The sequence below is a fragment of the Candidozyma pseudohaemuli genome (assembly GCF_003013735.1).
Source record: "Candidozyma pseudohaemuli strain B12108 chromosome Unknown scaffold00004, whole genome shotgun sequence".
Classification (NCBI taxonomy): Eukaryota; Fungi; Ascomycota; class Pichiomycetes; order Serinales; family Metschnikowiaceae; genus Candidozyma; species Candidozyma pseudohaemuli.
In genome coordinates this window covers 352,965-376,047 of record NW_020194438.1, presented here as the reverse complement: position 1 = coordinate 376,047, position 23,083 = coordinate 352,965, and the positions used below count along the sequence as shown (strand labels likewise).

Here is a 23,083-nt window from a genome sequence, read left to right as displayed (position 1 = left end):
TTGTCTCAAAGCGGATAAGTGAGATACGGGGATGCTGGTTATTCCCAAAAGGACCAATTGAATTGAAGCTGAAATTAAATCGATTGAAGCGGAAACGCGTAATTGAATCAAATTGGAGAAATCAAGAAAATCACCTCCCTCCCAAGTCCCATGTGGAACCTGCTCACATGGTCCTGACGCAAAGTCACATACCGCCCAAGCCGCCCAAATGACGTAACCCATTGACAGCGTTATCTTGCCGTAATCGTCGTCATTACACGTTATCTAATTTATCCCAAAACGGCCCCCACGCTGGTGTCAAGCGCAACTTCATTGGACCCATTTCGCAGCCAGTATTCGTTCCACAGGCACAGTTCCAGGCACAGTCACAATTCCCGAATTTGAGCAATAATTCAGAATAGCTTTTTCCGAGGTTCCATCAATTCCCCTAATTCATAATACGTTGGTTTTTTTTTTTCAAATCTTAAGTTCACTAACCTCCAATTCGGTGGGATGCACCAGGCCTAATTCGCACCTACTACATCACCAAATCCACATCCACCACATCCACCTCCCATGCTTCCATCGCTTAGAAGGCTCCAGGCCACTCCCGCATACACACAGCTTCTTGCGCTGATCAAGGGCGACTTGAAAAAAGCCATGATCGCCAAAAACAACCTCGAGAAAAACACCATCAGACTGGTGCTTTCCACAGTCAAAAACAGCGAAATCGACGGCGCCAAGCAGACCGAGTTTGAGTTGGCTCGTTCGCTCAACAAGATGATCAAGCAGAGAATCGACTCCTCCCACGCTTTCAAGACCCAGGGCCGTGACGATTTGGCTCTGGCTGAGGAGGAAGAAGCCGATATCATCAGAAAGTACGTGATTGCGTTGCCTGTGGCCAGCGAGGAGGGGATTCTGAACAAGTTGAAGATTCTTCTTGAGGAGTTGAAGCAGAAGGACGGGTCCACGAAGATCGGCAGTGTTTTCAAGGAGATCACCGAGGAGGTGGCCACCAACTGGGGCTCTTCTTCTGCTGTGATCAAGGCCATGGTTCCGGGGCTTTACAAGGAGGTTTTCGGCCAGAAAAAGTGATGTGGCTGTTGCTATTTGATGCTGTTGAAGGCTGCTTGAGGCCTTTTGAGGCCGTTTTAAGTGAGACCGTTGCTTGATCATGCTTCATCGGACTTTCTCTTGTACATACTAAAGTTGAGCTGATCGGGTTACACGATTGTAGAGCGGGACATCTTGGCTTTAATTGGATTTTTCGCATAAAATCAGAATAGGCTTGTATTTGTCTTATTGGTGACCTCTGCCTCTAGTACCATATAGGCTTTCAGTACTATGTGAGCCAGAACAAGCCTAACTAGAACAAGCCAAAAACTACCGAACGTCACAATTTCAATAGTTTTTACTCTTTGCCACCTGATATCTCCATATATATTTCATCAACTCCAAAAATTCATAAATATTCTCTTTCTCCCCTCCATCACCCACTACCACTATCGCGATTGGGTGCAAAAAGACCACAACCATGAGGTTTCTTCTGCTCGTACAAGCGGCATGTGCCCAGGTGGTGGTTGTCACAACTACTGCTACGGTGTATCACACAGTGCACGCTTCGCCGTCTGTCGTTGGTGTTTCTGGGTTCTTCAACCTGACTACACCGACTTCCACAATCAGCGAGACCGAGATCCAAAAATCCACTTTTGCCGAGCCACCCCGAAGCCTGAATTTGCTGGTTTCGTATCAGAGTCCAATTACTTCGAGCAGCGTGCCAGCAACGTCTCTGTCGACAGAAATACCGCTCTTCTTTGGACCCACGCTGTATCTCACAGACAGAAAGCATGAGTACCAGAATCCTGGAAGGGTGTTGGAAAAGGGTAATGAGGCAAAGGGAGAAGTTCAGGGTACACCAGTTGAGGCGATTGGAAAGCTTCTGGTGACTTCAAGTGGAGACGATGAAGAGGTGGTGACAAGTCCAGCGATTACGACGGAAACGAGTGCCACAGAGTCTTCTTTCAGTGTTAGTGCTGAAACTCCCACAACTACGGAAACAAATTTCGGGTACCACGAGGAGAAGAGAAAGATCCAGGACGTCATTGAGCGGCTATTGGGAAGAGGCAGCCACAACCAGTCGAAGTCCATTGAGACTGAGGTTGAGTCAAATCAGCCAACTTCCGTACCCAAGAAAACAAAAACACATAAAACAAAAACACACACTATTTTTGTGAATGTGACAACGACGATGGCGGCTTTGGACGGGCCGTTTTCGGAGAACAGGCTGGATGTGGGCTATAGTGGTACTATTTCGCAGCCATTGGATGGCAGTATGGTCAGTACAACTGGACCAGAAGGGGCGGTGACTACAGCAAGTATTGGGCAAGAGGATGGTAGTTTTGGAGGGAGTCAGTCTCAATTCTCCTTGGGTACAACTGGCACAAAACCAGTGTCCTTAGAAGCTTCAGCTACTTCCACCAATATGGACAACCAGAGAGGCTACAAAACAGAGGTGGAAAGCGGCTCAGAATCCAAGTCTTCTGCAGCTGCCGAAAACGTTTCAATCTCCGATTCTGGCCCAACTTTGGCCCCTTCAACGGCTGCTCCAGATGACGAAATGGGACCTACCTCCACTGGACTGGTTCACTTGAAGAGCAGCCCAGAAAGGCCAATCTCGCCGGAATTTGAAGTCACAACCCTCACAATTACGCAGACCGCCAATGAGGAGACCCTATCGACTCCCTCGTTGAATGCTGTATCTGAAGGTGATGCAAGTGGGTCCATTACCGAAAGCGATATATTCAGATTGCCCGTGGAGACCGAAACGCAAAAGGCAGCCAGAACTTCAACTTCAAGCTTCCAGAATCCTGATTTACAGAACTCTGACTTCTCTGGAACCGGCTCAATTACCTTGTCTTCGCATACGGTTCCCACATCTAAACCAACAGAACCAGTACTCCAAACAGACACCCCAAGCACCACAGAACAAGTCACAAAAGAGCCACTTTCACAAACTTCAGGCCATTATCATCCCCCAATTACCAAAAGTGAGGCTGTCTCGTTCCCCCCTCAATCAACCACCTACTCACCCATCTCCACCACCACCAACTCCACAACCAACTCCACAACCACAACCACCAATTCAACAAAACCACCCACCCTTTCAACAAAACCAATCACCACCACACTTTCAAATTCTTTTCCAGTGAATTCCAACGCCTCCACCTCCACATTGTCCAATTCTACGAATGGTGCAACCACTACTCACCCATCAGGACCAGCCAACTCCACCAATACCACGCCGGCTACAGCGCTAGTACTACCGCCTCGAAGCCGCCCGCCCATACAAACACACAGCGGCTGTGTGTCTGGATCTCCTTCCAAACAGCCGTGGTACCGGTCTCTATACATTGTGGTGCTCGGGATCGTGCTATGATGTGCACACTCTTGAGAAAAACTTTAACAACAAGCAATGTCGGAAGTAAGTAGCCGCCAAAACACAGGCAGAATGAAAATTGTACTAATACCAGACCAAGAGAACCGTCCGCATCACCACCCAGCAGACCATCATGAAGGATGTGCCGCCGGTGGAAAACTACCCCATGAGACAGTGGTCCATAGAGATCACCATGTTGAACGAACAAGGCGAGGAGATTACCGCCAGTATACTAGATAAGGTCACCTACACGTTGCACCCGACGTTTGCCAACCCGATTAGAACGCTCAAGCAGGCGCCTTTCCGTGTGGAGGAACAGGGTTGGGGTGAATTCGACATCCCCATTGCCGTGCACTTGGTGGGACTTCCAGGCAAGCAAGGCGAACGCAAATTCAGCCACGACTTGAACTTCTTGCAGGAGACCTACACTGTGGACCACCAGATACTGATTCCTTTGAAGCTGGCGCAGTTGAACAAGCTATTGGCGGAGCTGGGTCCAGTTCCTGCCGACGACGGCAAGCGTAAAAACGAGTCTGACTTGTCGTCGAAGCTGAAGAAATTGAAGGGTGCCAACGGCGCCGCCACCAAGGGTGCCGTGGACTTGGAGAAACTCGCCAATGGCCTCACCAAGTTGAGCGAGGACGACTTGATTGTCATTGTGCAGATGGTCACCGACAACAGAACCAACGAGATGAATATCAAGAACGACGTGGACAACGGCGAGTTCACCATGGACTTGTTCACGTTGCCCGAGTCCTTGTTGAAGAGTTTGTGGGACTACGTGAAGAAGCACACTGGAGAGGCCTGAGCGGGCTTTTCTGGCTAGGGGGGCCTCTGGAGCGAGTTTTGGGACTTTTGCCCATCGACAGGTGTCCAGGCCTGGAGTCCTCTGTCTACACCCCGACATAATGGTCCGTCCGGTGGGGGCTGGGCGGCTATATACTAAAATGATACGACTGTGGAGGGAATGTAGGATTGGGTGATTGAAGCTTTGAGTTCACAGTTATAATATATGCGAGTAAGCGTTCTGTGATGGTTTATGTGTTGTAGTCCTAAGAGGCAGTGTGATGGTTTATCATCGTAGTCCTTCAAGGCATAGATGGGGCAGAAGGCCATTAGCAACCATCTGCCATTTCTCTATACCTCATCACACAATCTTACAATATTATATCTCCAATTTCTCCCCCTACATCAACCTTCCATACTCATCGGCTTATATTAGTTCTATCTTTCATGTGGACCACACCTTGATCATCAGGTCCCACGAGGCCGTGGCCAAACCCTCTCCATCGGCACTAACGGCTACTTGGGAAATTCTCCCACTGTGGCATCCGCTTCCCACACCAATTGACTCTATTATCTCGTTCTTAAGTACGTCCCACGCAATACACCCATAGTCTGCGTAACAGGCGTACAAGATCCGCTTCGACCTGCTCAAGTCCAACGACACTACGCCAGGCGTGTCGAAGTGAGAATGTAACGGGGTGGTGATGGTTGTTGTGTTCTTTGCGGGTGCAAATTGCGCCAGTAGCTCGAATCGTGCAAGTTCACACTCAGATCTCAAATCGAAAAGCTTGCAGATACCGTCATCGGCGCCAGCAACAAACGAGTTGCCATCTTGGAAATCGGCAATGTCATTGACGTCTGTTTTCAGTATGTTGCACGACATCACGGGGCCCTTTTCTCTGATATCCCACACCTTCACGAGACCATCGGCACCTGATGACATGAACGTGTTTTGCGACGGCCTTGCCAGCATCAGTAGAACATCTCCAGTGTGGCCCAAGAACTCATACGATCTGATCCCCCGCTGGGTGTCCCAAAGAGCGATCGTCATATCACCGGATGCCGTGAGGATCTTGTTCTCATCAAGAAACTCACAGGCGCTGACGTAGGCAGCATGGGCGCCTGGGCCAGCTCTATACGGTTTGGAAAGCTCGGAAAGCTCGAAAGAGCCAGGTTGCGAAGTTATAGGTTCACCGGGCTCAGGAATGTTCACTTTGTAGATCAGACACTTATTGTCCAATCCAGCCAGAGCCACCAATCTGCCGCTGGGTGAGTATGCACAGCAAAGCACCCACGAGTTCTCAAGGGGGATAGCCTGAAGCTTCAACCCGGTGATAGCGTCCCAAATGATCATGAAGCCGTCCTGACATGCCAGCACGATTCGGCGAGAACTATGATCCCACTTGACCTGGGCGATCTTGTCTCGATGGCCCTTCAATGTGTTGTAGAGCCTGAGATATCGTCTTGGTGGGATGGGCTGTACATTTGCCAGCACTTCTGAAAGAGAGGCATCCTGAAGAGCCATGTACGATTTCTGCAACTCAGAGTACAAGATCTGAGCATTCTGGCGAGCAACGGCGATCTTGCCGCCAATAACATCAGTCGTTACCGATGCCATAGCCTTTGCAACGAGGAAGAAACACTGGAGCGTATTTTATTGTTTGATGAGGAACGGAGCAGTGAAGGGTGCCACTGAATCTGATACAACACGGTGCATGCAACATGCAAAGGCTCGCAGATACAGGGGAAAAAGTATTCTGTGCAAGGCTTGCAAGCAGATATTCTGGAGAATTCGAAACAAGGCTACCCCAGAATGCGGGCAAAATTTTGGGAAAGGCTGCAAAATATCAACCGAATAGTCTCTCGAGTGTGCAGCTGGCGTGCATCGCGCAGGACGCATCATGCACGGTTGCCTCCAAAGAGAGCTCTCAAAGTGGGTTTCATTTCCTTACAAAACAGTGCCTCGAGTACATGAGGTCATGCTGCTGCATAAGAAGCACCTTTATAGGCTCCGGAGTTTCCAAGCCGTGACGTAGGCTGTGCTTGCTGATAGCCGGCATACCTCGCTTCGTCGATTTTAAACCACCGATCGCCATTGTCAGATCCCCCTTGGAGGTATAGGCATCGTAGATTTAAAACATTTTCCTTGCAGAAGATCGGTTGATCAAAAACCGCCTGCGTTGCCATTTGCCCGCCAAGGCGAAAAGCTCGTGAATTTTCGGGATCCAAGCCCTCGGCTCCGCCGAACAAAAATACTGGATGCCTGATATTATTTAGCTGTCAGAGCGACTGAGCCGCAGTCCTGAAACAGCCCTCACAGTTTCCTCTGTTTCTTGGGTTCTTTCTTGTCTCCATCTTCGGCTGTTCCCGCCCTTTTGCTAACAGCTGGAACTGGAGCCGCCGCAGTCTTTTTCAGTCTTGCATTCTTCGCCTTAAACTTGTCCTCTCTTTCGAGATCTCCGGTTACTTTTTGCAAATACGAAGGCACAGGAAGGCCCAGCTTAAGGAAGAACATTTTCCAGTTTCTGGCCTTGTCTTTGAGTTGCACTTGCGTACGGTTCTTGAGCGCCTCGTTGATTCGTCCGCCTTGCCCAAAAAGCTCCAAAATCGTAGACCACGCTGGACCCTTCAACTCCAAAGCATGGCGAAGGGCCTTTTCTTCCTCACGTGTCCACGGCCTTCGGCTCGTAAGTTTTCCCGACAGGCGGGGGTTGATTCGAAGGTGGATCTGCTGTTCCAAAATCTCGCTAGGGAGAAGTGCAGATGTGATTTCGTTAATTTCAGGATTGCTTGCTTGGGTGTCCTGCCCGCTTCCTGTTCCAACCTCGTGTCCTTCTCTGCTTTCGTATCCCTCGTGCGTAGGCGAACCTGCCTTGTTTTCGGCTGCACGGCTAGCGTCCTGTAGGGTCTGGTTGCTGTGGGGTGTGGTATGGGTTCTTTCTCTTGGAGCCTGCTTGCCCTTCTTGCCCCATATTAGGAAACCCATGTTTTTGGAGACGTAGTCGAAGAGGTCCTTCAAAAAGGCGAACCACTCGTATTCTTCACTGAGGTTGCCTTCGGCAGGGTAGCTTAGAAGCGATTCTTTACGGGACTTGCACCTGTTGATAAAATCGGTCTCTGTTGGCGTTAGCGTCTTGGTGCCTCTTTTCTTGAGCAAAATCTCCTCCATGTTGCTGGGCAAAATATCTTCTAGGATCTCCTCGCTGGATCTTTCAGCCGCTTCAATGGCGGAGATGTAGGCTTGTGTCTTCAAATCAAGGTACAAAACAGCCTGTGGTTTGAGCAACTTACCGACCTTGTCTCCAATGACTGTGTTTACGCCGCTCTGTAGGTTCATGTTGGAGGCTGTCATGTTAGACATGGAATTGGCAGGTTCAAGGTTGTTTGCGGGACAAAAGACATCCAAGAAGGACTCATTGAGGAAGAAGAAACCGAGTTCGATGGTTCCCAAGGATGCAGCCAAGAAGGTCGCCAAGTTCACCTTTCGTAGCGTGGACTCGATGCTCTGCTCTCTGTTCTTGAACATGCTGGGCGTGGTGTCGCCCTCCTTCCACATTCCAGGAGCCAAGTGTTCGACCGTGAGGAACGGATCCTCTTCTGAATAAAGTCTCTTGGTGAACTCAAAAAGCGAGGCCAAGTCACGGAAAGCAGCACCCTGGGGAGTTTCTGGACTCGAAGCAACCTCAATGATTTTCTGGTAAGGCCCTGTGACAAACACACGGAGAAGCTGCGTGGCTAAATTGTCCAAAACAGGCAAGGTGTTCACCAAAAGCTGGATTCTTGCGGGAAGGTAGTCGGGTGTAACGATAGGAAGGGGCAAAGCGGCAAGCTGAACATTTGTAAGAGACGCAGCAGGAGGTACCTGGCTGGAAAGAGCGTTGTAAGCTGCCAAAGCAGTGTTTGTTGCAAGAAGCTCTGAGTTTGCAGGAATATGGCCAGGTTTCTCCAGCTTGTCGTCTGTGGTAGCCTTCTTGAGTTCGTCAGCTATTAGCTCCAAGTGGTGTTTTTCTGTCGAAGCGGAAAACACATCGTTTTGTGCCTCGGTGTTATCAGTAGGCTGTTCAGTCTCAGTGTTCAGACTCTGTTCGTTGTTTTCAGCAGCAGCCGGGGCTTCACTCTCCGTCTGTTGTTCGCTGGTTTGAACATCTTCAGAATTCTCTTCCTGGGCATTTTCAGAAGCCTGGCCCTCCTGTCCCTGGTCCTCCTGAGCAGGCTGGTACTGCTGCCTCAGAAGCTCCATCTCGTGCTCAGCAATGGCTCGTTGAATTTCCTGATCAAAGCCATCCTCGTGGAGATCGTGCTTGGAGAGGTTTTCGTCCTCCGCTTCCACTTTAGGCTCAAGACTCATGCTTAATTCTGTGATTTGTGGTGCAGCAGATGTTTGTTTTCAATTTGTATACACTTCGCGATGGTCTGCGATGGTGTAGGTGCATCCAGGGAAGGTGATGCAGAAGTGATAGAGGGCGGTAATGTATGCTTTTATGGGGGAATTTTGTTTTTTGGGGGCCAATTTAATTTGGCATTTTTGGAGGGGAGGTTTGTGGATTTTGGGAGATTTTGTGTAGATCTTCATTGATGGTGTGGTAGGCTCTAGTGTGGATCCAAGAGGTTCAACAATAAGATAGAAAAATGACATATCGGCTATGGAGAAGTCAATTTAACGGATTTTAGAGTTCGAATGTTATCGCTAGTATACTCTACGGAGAGTCAGATATGGGATGCTGGTGGGTCTCTTATGCATGGAAAGAGCGCATGCATGAAGAGAAGCTTCTAAGTGGTCATCTTTGTATCCTAAATCTTATTTCAACATTTTTGTCGACAATGAAGCCGAAATCTCTGTTTGTCTGTTGAATTCTTATGGCACGGAAGAGACAATTACGTCATCAATCTTTGATCTCTGGGAGCCACAAGAACACTACTCTAACTAACACTACTCTTACTCCTCTTCAGTCATCATGTCGTAAGGCCAGAGATTTGAAAGTCCTGAAGTGTCACTTTGTTGTCAATTGTTGCTCTAAAGATCTCACAATTCTCATTTCTCTTTTGAAGCCCATAATAGACTAGCCTTATGAGCCATAGAGCCATAGAGCCAGAGCCATTGCACCAATTCACCCACCCAAAATCATCAAAATACTGAAATTTGGCTTCGTTGAAGTATTGTCAAAAACACAAACCTCTCTTATCACTCAAAAACAACGCCCTCTCCATACAACCGTCTTTCCCTTCCCCTCCTCATCTCCTCGCTACATCCATCCCTCACTACCAGCCGACTCCACACTCCACAGTACCTCCACAAAACCTCCACAAAACCTCCACGAACTGAAGCCAAAAGAAGAAAAAAAAGTGCACAGGTGGCCTTCCCAAACCTTATTCACCCAAAACTTCAACACCCCGGGGGCCTCTAACTAAAACAGAAACAAGCGCCACACCTAGCATCACCAAGTCAGCGTCCCACAGCGCTAAAGCGAAAATCACCAGAAAACGCCAAATTCCACAATGGGCCCCGGAAGCTTGGCCCCAGTCTAAAATGCTCAAACGGTGCTTTTTCGGGCCCCACAATCAAGAAATCGATCGACTCCGCTTCCTTCTCGGCTGATGCTCCAAAGTGCGCTATGGCTGCAAACCGCCAAGTCCGAACGTCACTTTGTGGGAAGAACAAGGGAAGAGAAAAAGGTGAAATTTTAGTGAAATTCAAATAAACCTTTACTTATGACAGCTTGTGGACCCCTAAAAACCTCCAGATCGGAAAATCCACCCAGACGGGCTGACCGCTAGGACTGTCCCGATTTGGCAACCTCATGGCGCACTCCCCAGACTTTCCCCCAAGCAACTATATAAAGCAGGCGGATCCGTCGGTTTTTCGACATCATGTCGATTTCTGCTCAGTACTTCCCCAACGAGCCTGCTGCTCCCCAGGTCAAAACGGCTTTCCCCGGACCACAGTCCCAGGACGCCGTCAAGCTGCTTGGTCAGGTGTTCGATGCCAGACCCGTCTACTTTGTGGCTGACTACGAAAAGTCCAACGGCAACTACATTGTGGATGTCGACGGCAACACGTACTTGGACGTGTACGCCCAGATCGCGTCGATCCCGTTGGGCTATAACAACCCTGCGTTGCAGGCGGTTGCAAAATCAGACAAGATGATCAGAGCCATCATCGACAGACCAGCCTTGGGCAACTTCCCGGGCAAGGACTCCGAGGAGATCATCAAGAGTTTGTTGGACGTGGCGCCCAAGGGCCAGGACAAGGTGTGGTCGGGTCTTTCGGGCGCCGATGCCAACGAATTGGCCTTCAAGGCAGCCTTCTTCTGGTACCAGCTGAGAAGAAGAGGCTACAAGGCGGAGTTCACTGCCGAGGAGAGCAAAACCGTCATGGACAACCAGCTGCCTGGTTCTCCTGATCTCGCTGTTTTGTCGTTTGAACGTGCTTTCCACGGCCGTTTGTTCGCTACAGCCTCCACCACCAGATCCAAGCCTATCCACAAGTTGGACCTTCCATCGTTCAAGTGGCCCAAGGCCGAGTTCCCCACTTACAAGTACCCGCTCGGGGAACACGCCAAAGACAACGAGGAGGAAGATAAGCGCTGTCTTGCCATTGTGGAGGAGAAGTTCCAGAAGGCCTCTGCTCCAATTGCAGCCGTTTTGGTGGAACCCATCCAGTCCGAAGGTGGCGACAACCACGCCTCCCAGGCCTTCCTCCAGGGCTTGAGAGACATCACCATCAAGCACGGAGCGCTCCTCATCATGGACGAGGTCCAGACCGGCGTGGGAGCCACCGGTAAGTTCTGGGCCCACGAGCATTTCAACATCTCGCCTGCTCCAGACATGGTGACTTTCTCCAAGAAGTTCCAGTCCGCAGGCTACTACTTCCACGACCCGGAGATCATCCCCAACGTTGCATACCGTCAGTTCAACACCTGGTGTGGAGACCCAGCCAGAATGTTGCTTGGAGGAGCCATTGGAGCCGAGGTGAAGAAGCACGACTTGCCTGCCGTGGTGGCCCGTGTCGGAGACTACTTGTACAAGAAGCTTGAAGGCTTGGCCCAGAAGTACCCAGACTTCATTCACAACCTTAGAGGCAAGGACAGAGGCACGTTCATTGCGTGGTCGTTCAAGGAGGCGCCCTTGAGAAACCAGTTTTTGAGCGACATCAAGAAGGAGGGCATCAACATGGGCGGCTGTGCCGAGGACTCTGTGCGTTTGAGACCCACCTTGGTGTTTGAGGAGAAGCACGCTGACATTCTTGTTGCTGCTGTGGAGAAGGTGTTAGCCGGTTACTAGTAATGCATGTATTATACGGGAGGGGGTAGACCAAGTGGGTTGTCATAGTAAGAAGTAGAGGAGGTAGGTTACCGTGGTAATAAGTGAATTAATATTCTGGTACTGGATTGTGTCTGGTGATGGAGGGTCTGAGTCAAGCTCATAGAGGTATTGGGACCTCTAAGCGCATGGTTGACATACCCTCCAACCACCTACATCAAAATCCACGATTTGGGCGCCAAATAAAAAAAAATTTAATCTGCTGAATTTTCACGCCTCCAACTTCATAGAAAACAGCATTTCACCTTTTCATCGTCCAATTGGATATGCCTTGTGGACCCCGGGTTGACTCGGTCCTAGCGCATTGGCTGCGAAATCCACCTCCACACGGCTGTCTCCGGGGTAATGACTCACTGGGTTGGGTTTTCTGGGTATCCAGAGCAAAAAAACAATAACATTTTAAAGCGTCCTCTTGAAAAATCTCTCAATAATCGAGTATCACCTTTCCTTCTCCTTCAATCCATGTAGGCACCTCCCGGGATCGGCTAATACCATAACCTCCACACCTCGGCACCGGCCTACTAAACCCCACTGAAACCACCACCAAACACCGAAACCCCTCCAACCAAAAACCACATCTCTTCAACTTCACATCAAAAACCATAAAATCCCACTTTCTCCCCACATTCTACTTCACCTCCCCTCCCCCTCCATTCCTCCTACCCACCCGTTGATTCCCGCGGTGCGAAATATCAAATATCAACGCTAGACCAACTACTGCCTTGCCGGATGCTGCTGGACGCGTACGAGCGGTGCAAAAGCTTCATCAAGATCGAGCTGAACGCGTCGCTTCTAGCGGGCGGCGTGGCCGGCGCCATCAGCAGAACGCTCGTTTCGCCTTTTGAAAGAGCCAAGATTCTCCTCCAACTCCAGGGTCCCGAGGCCCAACACGCCTACAAAGGCATGTTTCCGACCATCTGGAAAATGTACAAGGACGAGGGCTGGCGAGGCTGGTTCCGGGGCAACACGCTCAACTGTGTGAGAATATTCCCGTACTCGGCGGTCCAGTTCGCTGTGTTTGAGGAGTGCAAGCTTCTTTTGTTGAAATACAAGCCGCCAGGGCTGACCTTGACCGAAACGGATCGTTTGATTGCGGGTTCGGCGGGCGGAATTGCCTCTGTGGCGGCAACGTACCCGTTGGACTTGGTCAGAGCGAGAATCACTATCCAGACTGCTTCGTTGAATAAGCTCAACAAGGGCAGACTAGTCAAGGCGCCTGGTGTCTGGGACACACTCAAAGATGTTTATCGGAACGAAGGCGGCTTCTTGGCTTTGTACAAAGGTATCGTGCCCACGACTTTGGGTGTAGCACCGTATGTGGCTATCAACTTTGCCTTGTACGAGCACCTCAGAGACAAGATGGACGACTCCAAGCGGGACTTCAGCAATCCGCTCTGGAAGCTCGGCGCTGGTGCATTCAGTAGTTTTGTGGGTGGCTTGTTGATCTACCCGTTGGATCTATTGAGAAAGCGGTACCAGGTTGCCAGTATGGCTGGAGGAGAACTAGGGTTTCAGTACAGAAGCGTGACGCACGCTTTGGTTAGCATTTTCAAGAACGAGGGCTTCTTTGGTGCCTACAAGGGTCTCACTGCTAATTTGTACAAGATCGTGCCATCCATGGCAGTCAGCTGGTTGTGCTACGACACCTTGAAAATGCATATCGCCAGGTGGTGAGTCAGGGAGCGCATAATGTATCTTCGCAACATCCCTCCTTCAGTCTTGAACTGACAGTATCTTGGATGCTTCAATAGTGCATCTTGGTGCTGGAGGTGATTGCACCTGGTTCGCTGGCGCAGTTACACAACCAATCTATTCATTGAGTCACGTATGACTAAAAACTTCTGTCATGGTATATGCGCTTGTGGGACGTTGTATGGCTTTGGCTACTACCTGGCTCTACTCTGCTACTGCAATGTGCACCTGCTATTTGCACCTGCTACTTCCATAATGCTTCTCAAAGCTGGCCAGACACGCCAACGATATATTCACAATGCCGAGAAACATTGCTACCGCCCACAAAGGCATAAGCTACTGGTCCCAAAGCTTAAGTTTGCGCCTCGCCTATGGATACTGCTTACCGAGGCTCCAGCCGTGCGACACGGCTGCCACGCCATGTTATTGTTTCAACAATGGCCAACGGTTTGCTCGATTGTGTGCCACGTGAGGCCCATACTTTTTCCTTGGAATTCCAAAAACCACCAAACCCCCTCCTTCACCGCCCCATCAGCCGAAGAATCTCAGTGTCCCAGGTTTCGCAGCCATGCACAGAACATAGCACCGTGGGCAGAATGGGCCCATTTCGCACCCACCCTGGCTATGGCCCAAAGGCCCATTCTTTCACCCCACCGAACAAATATAGACTTAATTAGACAAAGGGAATCTATTCAAGCGAACCCTTTTTAGATAAACAGCCCCACCCACGCCAATTCCAGGCATCCTGGACCACAAAAAGTTATCGCGTCACGTGACCCCACACGCCCACCAACCAGCAGTCTCGTTTTTCCTGTCGAAAAGATCAAACTCTTCAACAACCCCATCATCCACCATGAGAGCCGCTCAGATCTTGTTGAACCAAGCTAAGAAGAACGCCCGTCCCTCCGTTCCCGTTCCAGTGGAGATGTACCCATTGTTCGCCGCCTGTGGTGTGGCTGTGGTTTCCTTGGGTTACTTCACCTACAGACACTTTGCCTACGACCAGCAGCTCAGATTGTGGAAGAACCCCAACCTTTCGCGTGTCGACGAGGTCTTGAACAAGGCTGCTGAGGAGGAGAAGAAGAACAAGTCCGACGAGTAATGTCATATAGCATAATGAACACAAAAGGTACAGATTTGTAGGAGGTGGAAGGTATATGCATTGATGCCGCTGGCTATTTACAGTTGGCGAATGTTCATGTAGTAGTTGGTGACCTCGCTGATCTCGTCAAGCTGTTGGATCATCTTGCCAAAGGCCTTTTCCTGGTCCTCGGGGAAGTCCACCTGGTTGAGGTCCTCCGCGTGGAAAATCGACTTGGAGTCTCGAAGCTTGTACCCTCTGGAGGCCAAGCTGTTGGAGACTGAGTTCAACTCGGAAGGGTCTGTGAGGATCCTGAAGAGCCTGGCTCCACCGTACTCGTCGTCCACATCATTAAAATTTTCAACGTCGTCCGCTCCAATGTCAATGGCCACTTCAAGCACATCGTCTAGCTGCTCGTCCTCGTTGAGCGGCTCAAAGACAATCTCTCCCTTTCTCTGGAACAAGTACTGGCACGGGCTCAAGTTGGCGTTGAACTTGGTCATGGCGTGCTTGACACGGCCGATGGTTCGGGCCTTGTTGTCGGTTTCTGCCTCAATGATAAATGCTGTACCGTTAGGACCCATGAACTCGTAGGTTGTCTGAGCTGCTGCAGAACCTTCTCCGGTCACCTCGCCTGTTCCTCTCTTGATGGCGTTTTCGATGATCTTCTTCGTGACGTTCATTTTACGTGCCTTCTCCATCAACGTCTGGAGCTGGGCGTTACCTTCGGTGCCTCCACTTTTCACTGAGGCCTCGATACGACTAGCAAGAAAATGAGCCTCTTTGGATTTCTTAGCGTCGTTTTTCGCCTTGTCGTGACGGATATTCTGCCACTTCAGGTGGCCAGCTAGAAGCGGTCTGCTGATATGGAGCCCTCTCTGGGGCACAGCCCGGGCAAGGCGTAGAAGAGACATGGTTGTTGAGTCGCTGTGCCATGAAGATGTGTATATAGTCACGTGGAGTTTGGGCAGAGGTTGGTCAGACGGGGGGATGATAGCTCAAATTTGGTCTTTACGTGTTTAAGGAGGTTGATTAACGGTACCTTCTTCTTTTCAGCTTGATACGACGTTGTGGTGATTTTCTGTGGTGGTTTGTAGCTTCTGCGATGGATGGTCTTTTCGCAGCCATTTTGAAAAATTGGTAGTAGCAGGTGGGATCTTGGATAGACTGGGTATTAATGGAAATAAAATTCAATGTTAAGATATAATCGATGGTATCGAAATGAAAGCCTCTACCCAAAAAATTTTAATCCTCTATGATTGTGAATTGTCCTACGGTACTGGAGTTTGTGACGGGGTAGCGTAGCCTATTTGCTGTATCTGACGGTTGACTGGAACAGTACACTGCCCAAAATCCACAAAATATACAATTCTTCAGCATGATTGAAATGACAAAATAATTGACATAGCGAAATAATGGAAAAGAGATTATGTCAGATCAATCAATACACTTCATATGTATGCATCTTCCCATAGACATCACCGATTTACTCACCCATTAACAACCAAATCCCTCAATTGGCTCAATTCACCACCGTTTTTCCATTTGTAGCCTAAATAAAACCCACCAAAGCTCACTCTTGAAACATAACCACCCAACTCTTCAATCCCACCACAGCTTGCTCCACTGTTCGCATTGGCTGCAAACGAACAGAACCACCACCATTCCACCCACCACCACACCCATTGACTTGAAAAAACCACCCCATCCAAACCTACATCCCCAAAAACAACCCTCCCAAAACCCCTCCAAAATCTCCACCCAAACTTCACTTCACCCGGGCCCGGCTTATCTTGGTGCCTCGCACGACCGGCCATGTAATCATTGTGAGCATCAGAAGTACACCACTATCAATATGAGCGCCAACGAAGCTATGTCCAAGCGGTCGTTGCTCGCCGTGATCGCCGACGAGGACTCGGTCACGGGGTTGCTATTGGCCGGCGTGGGCCAGGTATCCAATGAGCCCGGCAAGGAGTCCAATTTCCTCACGGTGGTGCCAGGGAAAACGTCTGTGGAGCAGGTGGAGGAGGCCTTTGACAGGTTTACCTCGGAGCGGGACGACATTGCCATTCTTTTGATCAACCAGCATATTGCCGACTTGATACGGTTCCGGGTGGACAGCTACACGAATGCGTTCCCTGCTATTCTAGAGATTCCTTCCAAGGACCATCCATACGACCCCGAAAAGGATTCTATTTTGAAGAAGGTCAGGCGGTTGTTCGGCGAGTGATCGTTCTGCTTCTTTCATTAGTAATATACATACATTTTGTACGCTATCCCGGCTACTTCTTCGACTTTTTCTTGTTCTTCTTCTTGCCAGGGCCGTTCTGCGGTCCGCTGCTTGGGGCGTCGTCCTCGAGGCTGATCTCGGTGGTCTCTGGCTCCTGTGCGGCCTCTGGCTCGGCTTCCTTAGTCTCTTCGGCTTCCTTGGCTTCTTCCTTCGCGAGGTCCTCAGCAAGGTTGGTGTGCTCAGCAACGCCAGACTCGGGATTGGCCTCGTTGAGGTCGACTTCAGACAATTCGCCTTTCGTCGTTGGCTCGACGGCCTTCGCCTCCTCTGGTTGTGGGTCCTCGGGCTTTGGCTCCTCTAACTTTTCTTCAGCCTTGGACTCCTCGGCTGGCTCCTCAGCTGCCTTAGGCTCCTCAGCTGCCTCAGGCTTTTCCTCAGGCTTTTCCTCAGGCTTGACATCCTCCGTCTTTGGTTCTTCAGTGGTCTCCTCCGTCTTGGATTCCTCTGAGGCTGGAGCCTCCTCCTTGGCTTCCGTCTTGACCTCAGGCTCAGTGGCAGGCTCAGTGACAGGCTCAGAAGCCTCAGGCTTCTCTGTATCTAGCGAAACCTCCTTCTCTGCTGGCTTCTCTGCTGGCTTTTCCTCTGCGGCTTTTTCAGCCTCTGGCGCCTCAGGCTCTGCCTTGGGCTTCTCTGTGAGCTCCTCCTTGGACTCTTCCTTGGGTTCGTCACGGCTTTGGTCTGGAGATGGTGAAGTTACTCTTACAACTGGTGCTTCGGACTGACTGCCTTCGCTTGGGGCCGCGGCCTTGGTGGAGGCCTTCTTCCAGTAGTCTCTGCCCAAGATGTCCGGCAACAGACAATCCTTCACGTAGAAGTCTCTCACACCCACAATACGTCTTTCTCTCTCACAAGCCTTCAACCACTCGGGCCGTATGATAGGAATGTTCATGTCATTGGCCTTGACAAATTCTGGATTCTGCTTGTTTTCTCTCGTGGTGATAAAGTGTGTGGTGTCGACCTTGACGGTTTCTTGAGCAGGATGGTGAGCACCCATGTTCTTCAAGGCAGCTTGTATATCGTCAACGTTGAATTGGTCATTAGGCGTAATGTCGCCCAAGCAGACGGTGATACCCGACAAGTCGGTCATTTTATGTGTAGTGACTTCCACCTCATCAGACTTGTAGACACCAGCGGTGGTGTCCAATCTCAAGTGGAACTTGAAGGACTGGTCAATGGGCAAGCCCGACAATTTCGTGGTTTTGTTGGTCAAGGCCTGAGGAATGGCACCGAGTTTCTTGCCGTCTCTGAACAAAACAAGGTTCTTAAGCGAGGCGGTGCCCAAGTCTAAGTCGTCCCATTCCAAGACACAGGAGGTCTGGGTAACGTTTTTTATTCTCAATTGAGGCGCCTTGGGCAAGTTTTTACCGAAGGTGTTGATGATTTCATCTTGGATCGCCTGGAACTGCTTCTTCTCCTCCAATTCGGTGTCCAAGTCTCGATCAACCTTGATCTTAACAATCGATCCAGCCTTGACCCCATTGGGAAGCAAAATTGTGGGGAACTCGATGAGGTGATGGTCTTTAGTTAAAAGTAGCGCAAGAGAGGCGTCGAGTTTGCCGACTGTAAGCGACACTTCGACCATGGTGTGGGCTGTTGTTGATGTATATTTCGTATTAGTTGGGGCCCGTTTGAACACATTGTAGCTTCTCGATTGTGGGAGGCACGGGTGCAGTTTGGGTGCAAAAAAAGCGAGCGGTGGGCTGTATGGCTCAGTTGATGGGGATCCCCATGGCTCTCAAATCCTCCTCCACTTCGTCGTTAGTGGCCTTTCGGAGTATGAGCTCGTCGACCGAGTCTATGTTTGGATCATCTCTGTGGATTCTGCCGGCAACAGCACATGGGATACCGTGGAACTCGGTGAGGCCATTGAGGATGCCAAGCTCCTCGTTGAGACTGTTGCGCTGTTCAACAAGCTCGTATAGCGTATTCTGTTTGATGGCCTTCTTGGACATGCCGGGGTTTTCTAAGTAGTATTCCATGGGCGAGCCGCCAGCGACAATGGGCCCGCTGAAGCCACGAGGCTCGTCCGAAGTCGGTATCGTGGGGAGGGCAGTAAAGTTGAAGTCAGGCACCAACTGGTCTAGGCTGTTGCGTTCCTTGTTGACCTTGTACCACAACAGTGTGGCCTCGGTGATCATGTCGTTCTTCATGTCCATGACGTTCTTCATGAAGTCCTGGTGGATCGCCGTACGCAGGGCAATGGTCTCGTTGTTGATGCACTTGAGGCTGTAATTGAGCGTGGCGTTGGCGAGTCGTATGCTGTCCTGGTAAAACTCATTCACCTTGAGGTAGATCTGGAGAAGCTCGGGATGCAGCCCGTCAAGACAGAGCTGTAGCTCGTGTTCTAGCAAACCAAGCTTGTCCTGGTAGAGCTTGTCTCGGAGATGGGCAAAGTCGGTCTCTATGGAAATGAGCTCGTCCACTGCGAGCTTGCGGTGTTCGTCCATGTTGACGTCGTTCTCCTCTGCAATCTGCTGTTCCTTAGCGCTGGCCTCATCAATCTTATCAGCCTCTGCCTGCTCAGAATCCTCTGCAGCTTCTTCAGCAGCCTGGTCATCTTCGTCCTCCTGCTTCTCGGCGTCCTCCTCCACGTCTGCCTCAGCTTCTAGTACACCGTTCTCTTCCTTGACAACGTCAGAGGCATTCTCCACCTCTTCCTCCTCCTTGACGTCGGTGTCCTTGGCATCTTCAGCGTCTTCGGGATCCTCATCTTCCTCCTTCTCGCCGTCAGCCTCGTCCTCGGCCTCGTTGTTGTCCTGTTCCAGGGCTTCGTCCTCCTCAGCCTCGGCCTCATCTTCGTTATTCTCGATATCAGGCACAGCGTCGTTCTCGTCAGCGTCAGACTTCACTTGAGTCAAATTTTCCGTCTCCTCCTCCACCTTCTTGGTGGCTGCCTCAGGCGACTGAGTCCCTGCCTCAGAGCCATTCTGTAGCTTGCGCTGCTTCCTCGGTCTCTCGTCGCCATTGAGCTGGAGCGCGTCCTCGTGGCTGATGTCCTTGGGAAAGTTGTCGTCCAGATCGTCCAGATCGACCCCCTGGAGACGGGCCATTTCGGTGAGCTCCAGTAGAGCGTGCAAGTCCGAGACCTTGTCTCTCAGAGCGGCCTCGTCGTCTAGAAAATCCATCTTGTCTGTTTCGGCCTCGCTGCCGTCGTCGTCCAAGTCGCTTAACTCCGAACTCTCGTACGAATCCCGCCCCTTGTGTGCTAAAGACGTGATCTCAAACGCTGGTGGAGATGTTCCAATGTCGGTCAAGGGCAGGTCCTTGGTGTGCTGGGGCAGTCTCTGGGGCAGCAGCGGGTCCTGTGTAGAGTAGTCTGGATTTTCTGAGTCGGCGGTGTTGTTTGGCTTTTGGCTGAGGTCGGGGATGCTGGATTGGAGAGGATGCTGTGGTTGGTTCTGGTCGGTGTCCAACTGGGGCATGCTGGCTCAGCGCAGAACGGGCGGTCTGCAGTGTACGGGTGGTGCAAGGGTTTTTCCTGTAGCTCTTCTGTAGTCGGCTTTTGAAGAACGTGGGGACGTGGGATTAGCGTGGATGTTGATGTAGTTGGTGATCGTGACAAACAGTGATAGCTCGAGAAGGCGTACTGCAGAGCCAGCGCTGCCGTGGTGCACGGGTGTGGCACAGGGTGCCCCCACTCTCAGGCGTGTTAGGAAAGAGATAAGCAAATGGTGAATTGAGGCGTGATCTGGGAATTTCAGGAAAGTGAAACATCCGATTGCTAGAAGATGTGTTCAATTGGGGATATTGTTGATTTGGTGATGAAAGTGGTGGGTGAACTGCTGTGGTTGATATAGAATGAGAGAGTTGTGGGTCTGGAAAGCGGTCGAATTTGAGATATTAGTTGGATGCTTGAAGGTCAGAATAGTGCAAAATAAGAAGAGAAAGGTGATTGCTTCATCTGATGGTCGTTTGGTGAAGATGTAGGATACGATAGTGAATGGCTGCGAAATGTCGGCTATTGCGTGGGGTATAGGCCGATCAGTGAAAAACGTGGAATCACGGCTGAGCAGCCTGAATTGTGATATAGACTTTTTTAAAGCAGTCAGTATCAAGCTAGTAGATCCACATCTATCATATATGGCTATTACTTAAGTAGATGGTGTGAGTGTGCTTGAACAGACTGCTAATTAGGTACTGTGGGGCCATAAAACTACTCCATCAAGAGCAAAAAGGGACATTTTAAACTACATTCACCGAAATCCAAACAAAAACATCCAATAAATCACCCCATTTATAAAACTTCATTCTGGTTCATCTCCTTTGCATGGGGACCATGTCCAGCTATCTACTACAGAACCATCATTACACCCGTGCACCACGCAAAAATACTGTGATGAGATGCCCATCGTGGAGACCTCGTCTGATCCATACCTCTAAAACCACCAAATGTCGGCATTTTCCTCCCTTTTCTCGGGAGCGTCCAAGGACCAAACCGTGGAGTCCATGTTCGGCTCCTCGGCTGGTCCCGTTGACAGAGACTCCTTGAAAACTTCCAGAACCGTGATTGAGATTCCAGAAGAGCCTGAGATCAAGGAAAAGAAGGTGAAGAAGGAGAGAAAGGAGAAGAAGGAAAAGAAGGAGAAGAAAGAGAAAAAGGAAAAGAAGAGCAAGAAGGATGACGAGGAGGATGAGAATTTGGAGGCCAAGTACTACGAGAAGTTACTAGAGGAAGAGGAGAACACCAAAAAGGAAGCTGCTGTGGCTGAAGAAGCCAGCGAAGAGGCCACCAAAGAGTCTTCCGAAGATGCTGAAAAAGAGAGTGATGATTCCAGCAGCGATGAGGACGACGAGGAGACAGAGAAGCCCAAAAAGAGAGAACTGGGTGCCAAAACCGTGGACCTCAAGGAGGACGAACTAGATAAAGCCGAAAGAACGGTTTTCGTCGGTAACGTGCCCACCTCCGTTGTCACCTCCAAAAGAACATACAAGCATTTCAAGCAGCTTTTCCAGCAGACCGGCCCTATCCAGGCCATACGATTCAGATCTATCGCTTTTGACGAAGCCCTTCCCAGAAAACTAGCATTTGCCAAGAGAGCCTTGCATGATCTTAGAGACACTGTGAATGCCTACGTGGTGTTTAAGCAGAAAGAACCATCCAAGAAGGCCTGCAGCAGGCTCAATGCCACATTGTTCGAGCATCACCATCTTAGAGTTGACCATGTGGCTCACCCAGCTCCTAAGGATAACAAGAGGACCATTTTTGTTGGAAACTTGGATTTCGAGGAGCAGGAGGAGAACTTGTGGAGATACTTCAACAAGCACACTGGTGACGATGTCGAGTCTGTTCGTGTGGTGAGAGACTCCAAGACCAACCTCGGTAAAGGTTTTGCTCTTGTTCAGTTCAAGGACACCCTTTCCGTCAACAAGGCCATTTTGCTCAACGACAAGCCCATGGTGATCAACCAGAAGGAGGCCGCTGAAGGTGACAAGAAGAAGAAACCAAGAAAGCTCCGTATTTCCAGAGCCAAGGCCAACGCTAAGCCATCTGCCCTTTCGCCAAACCACGTTGACAACCTCAGAAAGCACAAGAAGCCAAAAACGAAGCTTTCGGACGACCAGAAGACCAAATTGGGTCGTGCTAGAACGCTTTTGGGTAAGTCTGACCGTAATTCTGCGGGCCAGATTGTTGTGGAGGGTGCTCGTGCCACCAAGGGTCAGAAAATTGCCGGAATCAAGGGACTCAAGTCCGCCAAGGGTAAGGTGAAGAAGCCTAGAATCACCGACAGATCGTTGCGTTTCAAGAAGGACCAGCAGGCCATGAAGACTCTCGGAGACAAGGACAAGAAGAAGGCTTGAAGGTAGTTGATTTTTTTCAAATGAATAATTGCATTAAAGAAAAAAGGCTACCTTAAGAATTTGCTTAGAGATTGAAGAAGATCACTACTAGGTACCTCATATGTCTTGATGAAAGCTGCAAATCGGTGAATTTCGGTTCGGAGGACTTCGGAGTCATTTCTCGAAGTTGCATTATCTAACATGCCAACTTTTGGCATCTAACGTTGATGTCTTGGAACTCCGTGATTCCCCGTAGTTGGTCCGTGTCTCAGATCCGCGGACCATGCCACACAGTGGAATGGCCACAATAACATATAACTCAACAACGCATACTTAGCATGATTCATGAGTCTGTAGCAATAGAGAAATGATCAAATTTCGAATTATAGCTAACTCAGTGAAGTAGCCATGGATGTGTCAAAAATACGTCAAATGATACGCATGGATCTGCGTTACGTCAATATCACCCAACCATGTTACCTTATCGGACAAGTCAGAGATCCTCGTCACAAAATTCCATTCCTACGAAGAGATCTTTGAATTTAGTCTTTCCATAATTGAGAATGTCAATCAAATAGAAAATCCACAGGGGTGACAATAACCCCGAATTTCGCAGCCAATAGAACAAGAGATACAAGAGATGCCAAATGGCCTCTGATAAACTGAATCCTCCTAAACCTCCACCAAAAAACCAAAAATTCCAAAAGTTACTCAAAAACAA

The 23,083-nt window shown here is 49.9% G+C and overlaps 11 protein-coding genes across 11 annotated transcripts; 6 read left to right on the top strand and 5 right to left on the bottom strand.

The window, feature by feature from the left end:
* Window positions 1–555: 555 nt before the first annotated feature.
* On the top strand, window positions 556–1,074 carry C7M61_002272 (uncharacterized protein; the record flags this gene model as incomplete). Its single annotated transcript, XM_024857653.1, has 1 exon — window positions 556–1,074. The coding sequence occupies one exon, from the start codon at window positions 556–558 to the stop codon at window positions 1,072–1,074; it is 519 nt and encodes a 172-aa protein (XP_024714152.1).
* A 439-nt stretch (window positions 1,075–1,513) lies between these two features.
* On the top strand, window positions 1,514–4,223 carry TAF14 (TATA-binding protein-associated factor; the record flags this gene model as incomplete). Its single annotated transcript, XM_024857652.1, has 2 exons — window positions 1,514–2,932; window positions 3,510–4,223. The coding sequence occupies 2 exons, from the start codon at window positions 1,514–1,516 to the stop codon at window positions 4,221–4,223; spliced, it is 2,133 nt and encodes a 710-aa protein (XP_024714151.1).
* Window positions 4,224–4,646: 423 nt separating this feature from the next.
* STE4 (G protein subunit beta) lies at window positions 4,647–5,819 on the bottom strand (the record flags this gene model as incomplete). Its single annotated transcript, XM_024857651.1, has 1 exon — window positions 4,647–5,819. One exon carries the CDS (start codon window positions 5,817–5,819, stop codon window positions 4,647–4,649), a length of 1,173 nt encoding a protein of 390 aa, XP_024714150.1.
* Window positions 5,820–6,515: 696 nt separating this feature from the next.
* Window positions 6,516–8,549, bottom strand: TBF1 (Tbf1p; the record flags this gene model as incomplete). The annotated part of the gene is made up of 1 exon (XM_024857650.1): window positions 6,516–8,549. The coding sequence occupies one exon, from the start codon at window positions 8,547–8,549 to the stop codon at window positions 6,516–6,518; it is 2,034 nt and encodes a 677-aa protein (XP_024714149.1).
* Window positions 8,550–10,069: 1,520 nt separating this feature from the next.
* UGA1 (4-aminobutyrate transaminase) lies at window positions 10,070–11,482 on the top strand (the record flags this gene model as incomplete). The annotated part of the gene is made up of 1 exon (XM_024857649.1): window positions 10,070–11,482. One exon carries the CDS (start codon window positions 10,070–10,072, stop codon window positions 11,480–11,482), a length of 1,413 nt encoding a protein of 470 aa, XP_024714148.1.
* Window positions 11,483–12,250: 768 nt separating this feature from the next.
* Window positions 12,251–14,315, top strand: C7M61_002267 (uncharacterized protein; the record flags this gene model as incomplete). Its single annotated transcript, XM_024857648.1, has 2 exons — window positions 12,251–13,188; window positions 14,072–14,315. The coding sequence occupies 2 exons, from the start codon at window positions 12,251–12,253 to the stop codon at window positions 14,313–14,315; spliced, it is 1,182 nt and encodes a 393-aa protein (XP_024714147.1).
* Window positions 14,316–14,392: 77 nt separating this feature from the next.
* Window positions 14,393–15,208, bottom strand: C7M61_002266 (uncharacterized protein; the record flags this gene model as incomplete). The annotated part of the gene is made up of 1 exon (XM_024857647.1): window positions 14,393–15,208. The coding sequence occupies one exon, from the start codon at window positions 15,206–15,208 to the stop codon at window positions 14,393–14,395; it is 816 nt and encodes a 271-aa protein (XP_024714146.1).
* A 941-nt stretch (window positions 15,209–16,149) lies between these two features.
* Window positions 16,150–16,524, top strand: VMA7 (H(+)-transporting V1 sector ATPase subunit F; the record flags this gene model as incomplete). The annotated part of the gene is made up of 1 exon (XM_024857646.1): window positions 16,150–16,524. One exon carries the CDS (start codon window positions 16,150–16,152, stop codon window positions 16,522–16,524), a length of 375 nt encoding a protein of 124 aa, XP_024714145.1.
* A 52-nt stretch (window positions 16,525–16,576) lies between these two features.
* CHS5 (Chs5p) lies at window positions 16,577–18,166 on the bottom strand (the record flags this gene model as incomplete). Its single annotated transcript, XM_024857645.1, has 1 exon — window positions 16,577–18,166. The coding sequence occupies one exon, from the start codon at window positions 18,164–18,166 to the stop codon at window positions 16,577–16,579; it is 1,590 nt and encodes a 529-aa protein (XP_024714144.1).
* Window positions 18,167–18,293: 127 nt separating this feature from the next.
* Window positions 18,294–20,006, bottom strand: C7M61_002263 (Rpd3L histone deacetylase complex subunit; the record flags this gene model as incomplete). The annotated part of the gene is made up of 1 exon (XM_024857644.1): window positions 18,294–20,006. The coding sequence occupies one exon, from the start codon at window positions 20,004–20,006 to the stop codon at window positions 18,294–18,296; it is 1,713 nt and encodes a 570-aa protein (XP_024714143.1).
* Window positions 20,007–20,973: 967 nt separating this feature from the next.
* C7M61_002262 (uncharacterized protein) lies at window positions 20,974–22,383 on the top strand (the record flags this gene model as incomplete). Its single annotated transcript, XM_024857643.1, has 1 exon — window positions 20,974–22,383. The coding sequence occupies one exon, from the start codon at window positions 20,974–20,976 to the stop codon at window positions 22,381–22,383; it is 1,410 nt and encodes a 469-aa protein (XP_024714142.1).
* Window positions 22,384–23,083: the final 700 nt, after the last annotated feature.